The sequence below is a fragment of the Mustela erminea genome, chromosome 7 (assembly GCF_009829155.1).
Source record: "Mustela erminea isolate mMusErm1 chromosome 7, mMusErm1.Pri, whole genome shotgun sequence".
NCBI lineage: Eukaryota > Metazoa > Chordata > Mammalia > Carnivora > Mustelidae > Mustela > Mustela erminea.
This window is the reverse complement of record NC_045620.1, coordinates 48,229,177-48,240,864: the sequence shown is the minus strand read 5'-3', so window position 1 is coordinate 48,240,864 and position 11,688 is coordinate 48,229,177. Positions and strand designations below refer to the sequence as shown.

The following is an 11,688-nucleotide window of genomic DNA, read 5'->3' as shown; positions in this document are numbered from 1 at the left end:
GACATAATCTTAAAAAATGCAAGAGTCAGGGCGCCTGGGTGGCTCGGTGGGTTAAAGCCTCTGCCTTCTGCTCAGGTCATGATCCCAGGATCAAGCCCCGCATCGGGCTTTCTGCTCTGCGGAAAGCCTGCTTCCTCCTCTCTCTGCCTGCCTTCCTTCCTGCTTGTGATCTCTCTCTCTGTCAAATAAATAAATAAAAATCTTAAAAAAAAAAAAATTCAAGAGTCTCCATTTCATGAATATACAAATTTCAATCACATTTTTATTTTCTTAGTTTGGTGCTCCCCTTTATTATGCTTTAATTTCTTTCCTGAGTTTAGCCTGGGTGGATTGTTAGCATTCCTTTGGATTTCCTGTTTATGGGTTTGTAAGTGCTATCTGATTCTTCTATTCTGCTGAAGTTTAAACTATTAAAGCCTGTAAACTACGCATTTACTCTGCTTTGTTCAGTGCATAAATCAGTATCTGCCCAACAAAACAAGCGTCTTTGCCAGTTTGACATTTGCCACAAGAAACTGGGTTTTCTCCTTTTTTCCCCACAAATGCTAACTGATTTTTTTTCTTATTATTTTTAAGAAGTTAATGTGTTTTTTTTTTAATAGAAGCAAGACTCTGAGTTGGTAAAATTTCCCTCATGGAAACAACCACAATGACCTGACTAGTTTACTGGAATATGGCTATGCCATCCTTTCTGTTTTCTTTATTTCTGTTTTTAAAATGGTAATGGCATGGGGAAGGAGATGTTCAATGTATGGGCTTTAGTCAAATCTCCACTCTGGACCGGTTTCCTGGACATGTCCTACAGCACGTGCTGGCTTTCAGGCAGTTTATGGGGACAAACTAGTGTGGTTTTATTCAAAACCAAAGTCAGGGGCTAATTTTACAATCAGACATGCCTATATGGGGCCCTGAGGTTTTTGTCACCTTACCTCAGACACAGGGCATAGTCTGGGGTTTTATCAGCTGTACCTGGGTGATATATCTGCATCCGTGGTGCATGTGACAAATCCCCAGGAATCTGGTTAACAAGGCAGGAATCTGTCTTTTCAGACTATTGGGACTTGTGGTCAGTGTTCCCTGCTGCTCACTCAGAATGTCTCTGTATTCGGGGGTGTAGATATCAAAAACAAAAACTTGGAAGAGTTTAGAACCAGAAAACAGGAAAGTCTATTGCTCCAAGAGCACATTGTTCACTTCATTGTCTCTTGGCATCATACATTCAAAACCGAAAAGTCCCCATTTGGCAATGGGTGGCAGTTGTCTGTTTGAGCGCTTACCCTCTCCTAGTCAAGGGTGAAATATGGCATTCTTGGTGTTACTTTCTCTGGACTCCCAGCTGACTGATGAGTGTTTCTCATAGCCTCCAAGCCCTTGAACTAGGAGCCAGCATTTATATGTATCAATACAGCTTTTCACTCACTGATATTTGTATTTATCACTTATGGTCTTGAACCCCTCTCCCTTCCCTAACAAGTGACAGTGATGTGAGGAGGCCCATCTCAGAGTCAGTAGTCATTTGCACCTCTCAGGAAAAAAAGATGCCCACAAATGAACACATGACTTTAAAGTCTGGCTTTTAACCAATAATGAACAGAATATCAAACAGAGGTACAGTCCCTGGAAAACTCAAGACTCCTCGTTAGACCCATTGAACAATGTCTAAATTGGCATAAAAAGTACATACTGACTTCTCTGTATCTTATTCTAAGTTTCAGGTAAACTTTTTTCTTGACAAAGACCCAGAAGAGGAGCAAGAAGTGAAGAACATGGCACTGGGGGAGAGGAAGTGGGGCAGCCCTTTCTCTGAGTCCCGGGTCCATTTCCAGAGCTCCACCTTGCAGCCCACTCCCAGGGAGCCCCCACTGCAGAGCATGAAGTTGGAGGTGGTGTCCCTCCATACTTCCTATACTCTCACTAGCTTCCATCCGTCCCTGGGTCTTGACCGATTGACTGTCCCTGATTCCTTTGGAGACACTAGAAATGCATCTACAAAATCCAATCTAAAACTACCAACTGCATAGAAAGGGAAATGCCCTCCCTCCCTGTGCAGACATGCAAAATCACTCTGCACACCCACCCCCACTATTTCAGTTCCGGGAGGCCCCTGGGAGCCAGGCAGTCCTGATGCTCTCCGAGGTCATGGAGAACATATGAGGGGTAGATTTGGTGATAAAGGTGCTGCAGTATGAAGCATCACACCTGGGATAGCACTCACATCCTCTGAGATGGAGATCAGGACTGGACTGTGCTCTCCACATGGCGCACCTGGACCTTTCCTAGGTCTGAGGCCCTGAGCTCCCTGCCACTGCTGTCCATGTGTCCTCAGAGGGCTCACCTCTGGTCCTGGCAGACCCCTGTCTGCCTGTGGGGGTCTCAACCTGTGTGGTTCTCACCCAGCCCAGGATTTGGCTAAATGCATTCATTTCTTGTTCTTATACACAGCATGGCCATGACCAGTCATCAGGTGAATGCAGGACACCCCCACCCCACCCATACCAGTTCTGAGTCTAGCAGCACCAAAATCATGTGGCTTGTCTTGTCAAGACCCATTTCCCTGATATTCATGGCCTCCTGGGGCTCCAGTGCTCCTGTGTCCCAGACCCAGACAGAAGTGTTTGGGGTCCAAGGCCCACAGACAGTACAACCTAATGGAGACTGCAGGGCCTACCTTGGGGGACTCCTCTTCTCCACAGAGGAAGTGAATATGTGTGTGTGTGTGTGTGTGTGTGTGTGTGTGTGTGTGTGTGTATGTGAGAGAGAGAGAAAGTATACTCCAGTAACATCTTAGCAACAAGGACATAAAATCCAGAAAATGAAAGTAAAGCCTGCCTTGCATTTTGTTTCATGAAATGAAAGAGATTTGGAGAGACAGATTGAAAAGAGATGAGGTTAAATTAAATAAAATTTAAATGTTAAAATATACTTAGAAATAGACCCCTGCTTATGAATGCATAGACACACATGGCATATCTCTGGACTTGCGGAGGAAGCCGACCCAAACAGAGCAGAGACAGCAGTCACCCCCATCCCCAGCTTGTCCAGGCTAGTCCCACACAGCCCTGCTGGCCTGCTCCAGACATCCGATTCCTGCCCACCTATCCATAAGGAAAGACAATTCCAAGATGTTATTCCAAAAACACAGTCTTTCCTAAAACATTTTCACATGACTTACACTGTTCCACAAACAGCGGAGACTCATAGAGCCTTAAGCTGACCAGTCCTGCAAGCCCCTCCAAAGTTGAGTGATAGATCACTGCCCCCACATAAGGAGATCCATCCATGTGTCAGAGGTGGAGGGATGGAGGGTAATTTTTGATGGAGACCTCCTGGCCTGAAGGAAAGAATCCTCTTTAATCAGGATAAGCATAGTAGGTCCAAGTAATGCAAAAATCTGTTTCAGATCCAAACCTTGGAGCCTTAATTAGATGAGTATCTTGGGAGGGGGAAGAGGAAGCAGGGCAGGGGCTTCATCAGCAGTGGGCATGGAGCTGGGAGTGCCTGAAGAAAATCATGGAGGCTAATGGGGAGAGCAGGGAGAGCCACAGAAAAGCAAGGGCTTTGCAAGGTGCATGTCACGTCCCCTGCCGCTCCAAGTGGTGCAGTGTCCCTACCCGTAATACATCAGTTGGGTAAAACACAGGGACCAGAGGCAAAAGGAATCAGCTTTGAGTTTCACGGCCTCATTCAGTCTGGGGCAGAAATACTGCAATTCCTACCAACTTCCAGGACCTGTGAGGTGAAGCCTGGTCCTTGTGTATGCATGTTTGAAATATAGTTGGCCTTCTGAATTGTACTCAACACTATGGTTAAAACAGACACATCCACTTATTTTTTTTTTAATTTTTAATCCTGGTAAACATATATAAAATCTACCATCTTCACCATTGTTAAGTATACAGTTCAATAGTGTTAAGCATAGTCACACTGTTGTGCAACTAATCTCCAGAACTTTTTCATCTGCAAAACCCATTAAATAATTCCCCATTGGACTGACTTATTTTTTTTTAAGGTTTTATTTATTTTTCAGAGAGAGAGAGAGAGCACAAGCAGAGGGAGGAGTAGGCCGAGGGAGAAGCAAGCTCATCGCTGAGCAAGGAGCCTGATGCAGGACTCAATCCCAGGACCCTGGGATCATGACCTGAGTTGAAAAAAGACACCTAACTGACCGAGCTACCCAGGTGTCCTTGGATTGACTAATTTTTTTTCTTTCTTTCTTTTTAAATTAACATATAATGTATCATTTGTTTCGGGGTACAGGTCTGTGATTCATCAGTCTTACACAATTCACAGCACTCACTATATAGCACATACCCTCCCCAGTGTCTATCACCCAGCCACCCCATTCCCTCCCACCACCCTCCCTTCCAACAGTCCTCAGTTTGTTTTCTGAGATTAAGAGTCTCTTACAGTTTTAGACTGACTTTTTTTTTAAGATTTTATTTATTTGATAGACAGAGATCACAAGCAGGCAGAGAGGCAGGCAGAGAGAGAGAGGGGGAAGCAGGCTCCCTGCTGAGCAGAGAGCCCAATGCGGGGCTCGATCCCAGGACCCTGGGATCATGACCTGAGCCGAAGGCAGAGGCTTTTAATCCACTGAGCCACCCAGGTGCCCCTAGACTGACTTGTTTTTAATGATTATTTTCTTCAAGAGAATTTCATCTCCTGGTATCATCCTTGTTTGCCCACTTCCTTTTCCATTCCCCAATTCTGTCTCTGTCTCTCTTTTTCTCAATCTCTCCATACACACACACACACACACACACACACACACACACACACACAAAAGCAGGTACACAGGAACAACGCGGCTTACTCTGGAGGTGTCATTGTCCTTCCCCTCTCTTGGTGTGACCATTGTTGACATTTACAGGAGAAGAAACACAAGTTTCCCAAATCACAGAGACCCCACAGGGGAAGACTGCTTCTTCTGCAGGAGCTATCCCAGCCCAGGTGACCTGTGGACTCAGAACTCTCAGGAAAAAGAGCCTCAGGCTGAAAAGGAAGCTTCCAGAAGGAACCTGTTGAGTTAGCACCCTCTGGCTTCAGACCTCTGGAAGGGGTTATTACCCAATCTAAAATGAATCCCTCCACAAATTTGCAGACCTCACTCAATCCTTTGTACTCAGGGACAAACTTATTCCTGGTGGTGAGTCACCAAGTTGGCCAAAGTCAAAGGGTTTCCCTTGAGGCCAAAAAAAAAAAGGAAGGAAGAAAAGAAAAAGGAATTGGACATACCCATCTTTTGTCACCACCTAATAAGAAACTAGGAAACAAAATAAGGAAAGAAGCATGCATGAGGAAACCACATTGGTAACATAATGCATGCCATTTATCTCCTCACAGAGAAAGGTGGTGGGGACAGGGGGTGCTTCCAAACCCCCTAAGCGTCTGCACACTGCTTCTTCATCACCATGAATTCACCATTCCAGGGGAGTGCTCCAACCAAAAAACTGCACATTACTTTCTGAAACAGACCACAATCACAGCAAAATCAGTAATACCAAAAAAGAGGGGAAAATGTGTCTTACTGCTAGGTATTAGCTTAGGAATATGCTGGAGGATGTTTCATCAGCCATCAATGAGTGCTCCTAGGAATCTGCTAGAACTTTGCAGCCATCAGCAGATACCTGGAGGAGTCTCTGTTCCCACAAGCACCAGGGATAGAAAGCAAATACTAACAATCATCACGTTTTGCTGGGAGATCAGATGTAAACGATTTTATTTTTAATTCTCTCTAATATTTTCTATAGTGTAAAGAAAGCAATTCTATGTCAGATATGATCTAATGTATGTTATCTTAAATAATTAAATAATGTATTTTGTTCTAATAACAAGTCTAATATTGCCTTTTGTTCCAATAACCAGACCAGTATGGAGGGCTCTAGGGCCTACCATTGTTTATTCCAAAGAGACTTTCTCTCCATTTCAGAACATAAGCAAGAGTATGAAGGACCATAGGAGAAGAGAGGGAAATCCAAAGGGGGAGAAATCGGAGAGGGATTTGAACCATGAGATACTATGGGCCCTGAGAAACAATTGGGGTTTTCAGAGGGGAGGAGTGTAGGGGGAGAGGGTAACAAGATGATGGGTATTGAGGAGGGCACGTGCTCTGATGAGCACTGGGTGTTACACTTACTAATGAATCGTTGAACACTGTGTCAAGGACTAATTATGTACTATACAGTACTCTACAGTGGCTAACGAAACAAGAAAGAAAGAAAGAAAGAAAGAAAGAAAGAAAGAGAGAGAGAGAGAGAGAGAGAGAGAAAGAAAGAAAGAAAGAAAGAAAGAAAGAAAGAAAGAAAGAAAGAAAGATGAAAGAAAATGAACCACAGACCTGAAGAAAGCCTTCACCAAAATCACACTTAAGACTTGGATCAATGTGGGGCTCTCCCCACCTCCGAGATCAGAAATACAGGCTTGAGGCTAAAAGATCCTGGGCCAGATCAGCCCTTTTTTTGTGGAGGAGGGGGTGTCTCTGGGCTCTTCCATGACCTTCCTGGAAATCATGGCTGAGCCTGGCGAGAATCAACTGTAACTGTGAGGCGGTGGGAACACTGTCCAGCCTAGTCATTGCTTAATCTCCAGCACCCAAAATACCACCTGGGGCAAAGTAAGCTTTGATGTATAGCTGAGTGGATGAATGAGTTTCCTTTTGTGTCTTCACAAGAATGAGCAATCCGGGGCCAGCAATGGCTGAGTTGCTCTAGGTCCTCTGGGTCCAAGAGGACAGACTTTCAATGAACATATGTTGTCAAGTTTTCCTACACTAAGAGGCCAGAGTTGATGAATCCCTTGCAATAAGGGTGACCCTGGCAGCATTCTGCCCCTAGGAGGAGGGGTAGGAAAAGACTCAGAGGGGTTCATCACATTCCCTTGTTGTCTATGCTCTGCTCTAAAGCCCACTTCTGGGGCAGAACTTTGGGAGTGATTCAGACCTCAAAGGATACAGGCAACCCAAGTTCTGTCTGGGGCTCAGAGCAGCCGAAACCATCACAGAAATTTGGTCACCTACCTTTTCCAGTTTAGAGTTCTCTTGAATGGAACAGTTTTCGGTACTGTTTGAAAACTTTCTACAATTGCTGCGGCCAATTACGACATCAATAAAGTATTCCAAACGATCCGTAACCTGTCAATTAGCAATGGTGCCATTTTATTCAAAAGATTTTTATTTTACTTTTCTTTAAGTTTTAGCCCAAAAAAACCAAAAAACAAAACAAAAAAAAAACCCCCACAAACAACAAGAACAACAACAACAACAAAACCACTCTCCCCCTCATCCTCTCTCCCTATCGCCTAATCCCCATCCCCTCTCTTCAGAGTCCCAGAGCCCAGGGCACGCCACATGGTCCATGAAGGATCAGGGAGAAGAACGAGGTGACCAGAACTATCAGCTCTCCTGGGCCTGAGATACTACAGGCTCCCACAGGCCAGAAGAAAGGACAGGCCCTGCGGCCACATTGGATGCTCCTCTCTGATTCCTTTCCCACACCCTCCCTCTGAAGTCTGCTATCTGGTGACAACTCCTGCTTTGGAGGGCTTCTCCATCACTTCAGCCAGCAGTCCTTAAAGGGGCCGTGTTGGCTGGAGTTGGTTTTGCTGTTCTCTGTTGAGTGTTTAGTAAGCAGAGAAGCAGCAGGTCCTCAGTAAGACATCAGCAGTTTCTGAACTCACTAATGGCTGAGTGTGGTTAAGGCCACTCATGATGCTCATTTAAATCACTTTTTATCTGGTTTTAAGAGATTATAGCAGGAGGCAAAGAGGGTGTCTTTCCTCATGGCTGTCTTTAAGTCTTTAATAAAATTGTATTACATTTTAGCTACATTCCAAAGAGTTAACAAGGTGACTCTGGCCTGCCATGGGGGAGAAGCTGGTTAGTTGACATCAACAAGTCACTGACAGAGTTGCCCCTAGGGTTTGAGTGTTAAGTTGGGAACCTCGAAAATATCATGGAGGCAAACCCAAACACCAACGGGACTTCGTTTCGGTCCTAATACATGCTAACCCTCACCAGGTGCTTGTTCTTTGCCCGACACTGCTCCTCGAGCTTGGCAGACAGTAACTCAGGCTGCACACCAGCCCTCTGCTGGAAGGCTGTCACTCCCTCTGTTTTCCGTAGGGAAACTGGGCAGAGGAACTAAGTGACCAGTGACCCTCCATCTAGAAGGTGAGACCCAGGGCTCCAACAGAGGTAGGTGCCCAGAACTAAACTTCAATTCCCTAACCCCGTGATCCACCCTTTCCACACTTCTGCCCTCTCTACTCAGCCAACCAGAGGGCAGCAAAGGGTGCAATGTGCTCATTTCCAGGGAAATGCAAACCCGACCTGAGGGAAGCTAAAGGCTATTGGTTACATGATCACTTTCACGGAACACTCACAATCCTTTCTAAAAATAACTAGACCAGATAGACAGTTTTAAAACCCCAGTCTGATCACATGGATCCCAAGACCTCCCCGACTTAATGTCTATGTGGCTTCTCAACACTCCTAAGATAATTTAAAAGGGTTTTTCCCATGATCTTCAAGGCCCTGAGGAGTCTGGCCCCTGCCCACCTCTCTGGCCAGTCACATTGTCTCCTTTGAGTTGCTGAGTGAGCCATGTTCCTTCCAACTGGCAGCCAGCTATGCCGACTGCTCTTCCTAACCCCCATGCAGCCCCCCAGTCCTCCTGGCTCCCCTCCTGTAGCAGATGCTATGAATGGTGCCCAAGTCCTCTGCTGTTCTCAAAAACTGCCACTCCCTGGGTCTCCCTGCCTGGAGGCTTCTTGACCTGCAGGAGCCAAGAACACCTCTTAGCCATCAGTGGATGGGAGTTGATAGTAAGCAACTGAGCTTCCCTCCTTGCAGGGTGGCCAAACTCTGAGGCAGGATTTGCATCTTTTCCCAAGGTCACAGGGAGGACCATAGTGTTCACCTGCAGAGTAACTCATTCTGTACTGGCCACTTCCCTGCCCTCTCTCCCTCCTCCTCCGGCCTCCTGGTGCTTTCTGGGATGGCCTCCCAAATAAACTAATGGCACTTGAATTCTAGCACTAGGATCTGCTATGGGAAACCTGAACAAAATGACTTCCAACCAGCATCCTTCACTTGATTCCCTCTTAGTTTGCCCTCAGGTTTAGCACCAATATCACTCCCTACAGAGGTGATTCTCAGCCTTGACTGCGTATTGGGGTCACCTGGAAGGTTTTAACATATATGAGACCTGGGTCCCACCTAGAGATCCTCATTTAATTGGTGACGGTGAGGCCAGTGCAGTAAGACATTTACAAGTTCCTCAGGTCCTTTCCGGGGAAGTCTTCCCCTGACCTCTGGACCCCCAGTACCGTTTCATCAGGCCAGATGCCCCAGCTCTCAGGCGGGTTTGGCACTGTTCCTTTCTGATTAGGCTGCTGGAGCCCTACGAGTCATTATTTCTGTCCATCTCACCACCTCATCTCCAGCAGCTAACATAGAACTAGTGTGGGAGAAACTCACTGAATATGTGTGCTACTTGGGTGCCAAAGAAAGACAATTGCAAGGGGGTCTGGTGAAGTTACAAGAGCCACAATCCATCCCTCTATTTCAAAGGGCTCCAGGAGTTCTCCAGCTGGACTGTGCAGTGTGACAGTCAATACACAGAGGCCATCAGCATGATATCATGGAAATTCCGACTGTTGGCTCCCAAGACTGTTGGCTCACAGCTGCACTGTTGGCCCACCCAAAAGGATGGGGTCATAAGTGCCAACATGTACACTGGCCCAACTTCTGCAAATGGACACACCATATGGAGATATAAAAAGTGGAGTAAACCCCACCAACAATGACCTCTCTGTTGAGTATCTTTACAATTCACTCCCGCAAGTTTCATGGTGGAATTACAAGTCACACCATGAACCTGCAGACTGAGGATGGTATATTAAGCTCAGTCCCCACTCTGGGGGCTTCCTCTTGACCATAGCATGCAGGGCCATGTGTTGCAAGCTCCGGGAGCATCATCCTCAATGGAATCCAACTAAGCAATGTTTCCTAGCACTGAGCTATCTATGCCTGACCCTGTAAGGAGGGATGCAGTTTTATGAACTCAGAATCAGATTGCCTCCACTTGCACTAAACGAATGCTGGATTCAAAGAATTACAGACCATAGGAGAAGAGAATTTATTATTATTATTATTATTATTTATAGAATTTATTATTATTATTATTATTACCTATATATTAGACAGACCACATGCCTCTTTTCAACCCCACAATCTACCTTATGTGGACAGATTGAAATGTTGTCCATGGCAGCATTATTCCAGAATATTCATGGCACTCAATTTGTCTCCCAACCCTAGCAAATAAAAATCACGAACACTTGATTTGCAGTTTGGAGTTTGCATGAGTTAGTACACATAAAGTACTTAGAAAAACAGTGGAAGCATCCATAGAAAGTGCAGTGATGTCACAGTGACATGCAAAGGTATAAGTAAATAGATCACTCACATACTTAGGACTTTTGTATATCATTGTTTTTCTCCCATGCCCACTCTTTCAGTCTGGCTTCAATCGGGGACACCATAGGCATAGTGCCTAGTGAGAGGGAACATCTTTACCTGCAGCTGGACTTGTACTGTCTTGACCACTTGGAAGAGGTACTTATCCTCACTTTCTTTGTTGTATTCTTGCATGGCAAACCAGAGACACTGCTTCACGTTGGCATTTGAGGCATTGATCAGTTTTAATTCTCTCAACACCTTGACCTTCTTTTTGCCTGGGTCTGTGCTGGATACCAGGGCCACCAAAATGGTAAGCAGAAGCAAGCAAGTCCCCCAGGATCTAGTCATGGACCTTCCGTCCCAGGACACAAACAAGCTTCCTCTTTCTCCCATGGCTGTAGCTGCAGGTGGGATGGGATGGCTACGGTTGCTGTTGGTTCCAAGATCTAAAATAACATCAGCCCAGTTCGATTCAAGAAAGAGCCATTAGGTTCCCCTTTAGGGCTACCCCTGTCTCTGAGGAAATCGACCCACAAGAAACCAGTTAAAGAGTCCCTGCTACCGGCCTTCTGCCATCCATCCCATAGCTGTGGTCTGCAATTCCAAAGAGAACACTTAGACCCAGGTCAGCCAGGACCTACACTGGTCACCTCACCACCCAATCCTGCTTCCACACCTTAGGCCTCTAAGATGTGACTGTGGAAAGTGTTGCTGCCCCAAGTTTTCCTGGCTTTGGCTCTCTGGGGTCTCTCCAACCTGCTATACCCACTGGTTGCTCCCTCTTCCTTGTGCATTTGGGTGTAGCCCACGCCTCAGCCAGTGGTTCTCCTGGGTCTATAGCACTCAGTTTGTGCCTAATCTCTAGTCAGCCCCCCCCCCCACTCCTGATCTCTTCTCTGTCCGTGTCTCTATAGGCAGGACACACTTTGTGACATAATCCAGCACCTGTGATGCAACCACTGTCCTTTGGTGCAGACAGCTCACACACAGCAGGCAAGCTGTGGGGACCATCCAGAGGTCTCCTGCTCACCTGCACAGTAACCCCAGCTTCCCCAATGCCTGGCCTCAGGAACCCCTCTGTTTGGGCCAATAGCACTTTCCTCTGCTGTCCTACCAGGGTAAGGGTCACCCAGCCAACCTGATGGCCAAACATGTGCTTTAGCAAGAGGGGGCATATACATGCCCTGAGCTCTCAGAGATTTTGTTTCTCTGTGAAAATCCCAAACCAA

The 11,688-nt window shown here is 46.1% G+C and overlaps 1 protein-coding gene across 3 annotated transcripts; it reads right to left on the bottom strand.

The window, feature by feature from the left end:
* Positions 1-5,313: 5,313 nt before the first annotated feature.
* CST8 (cystatin 8) lies at positions 5,314-11,355 on the bottom strand. Of its 3 annotated transcripts, none has more exons than XM_032353760.1 (4): positions 11,136-11,355; positions 10,577-10,905; positions 7,016-7,129; positions 5,314-5,464 (listed from the first exon to the last, which is right to left on the bottom strand). In XM_032353760.1, exons 2-4 carry the CDS (start codon positions 10,850-10,852, stop codon positions 5,381-5,383), a joined length of 474 nt encoding a protein of 157 aa, XP_032209651.1. In that variant the 5' UTR covers positions 10,853-10,905; positions 11,136-11,355; the 3' UTR covers positions 5,314-5,380. The 3 variants fall into 3 exon arrangements, with proteins under 3 accessions (XP_032209651.1, XP_032209653.1, XP_032209650.1); XM_032353762.1 differs by having other exon boundaries at positions 10,577-10,860; XM_032353759.1 differs by having other exon boundaries at positions 10,577-11,355.
* Positions 11,356-11,688: the final 333 nt, after the last annotated feature.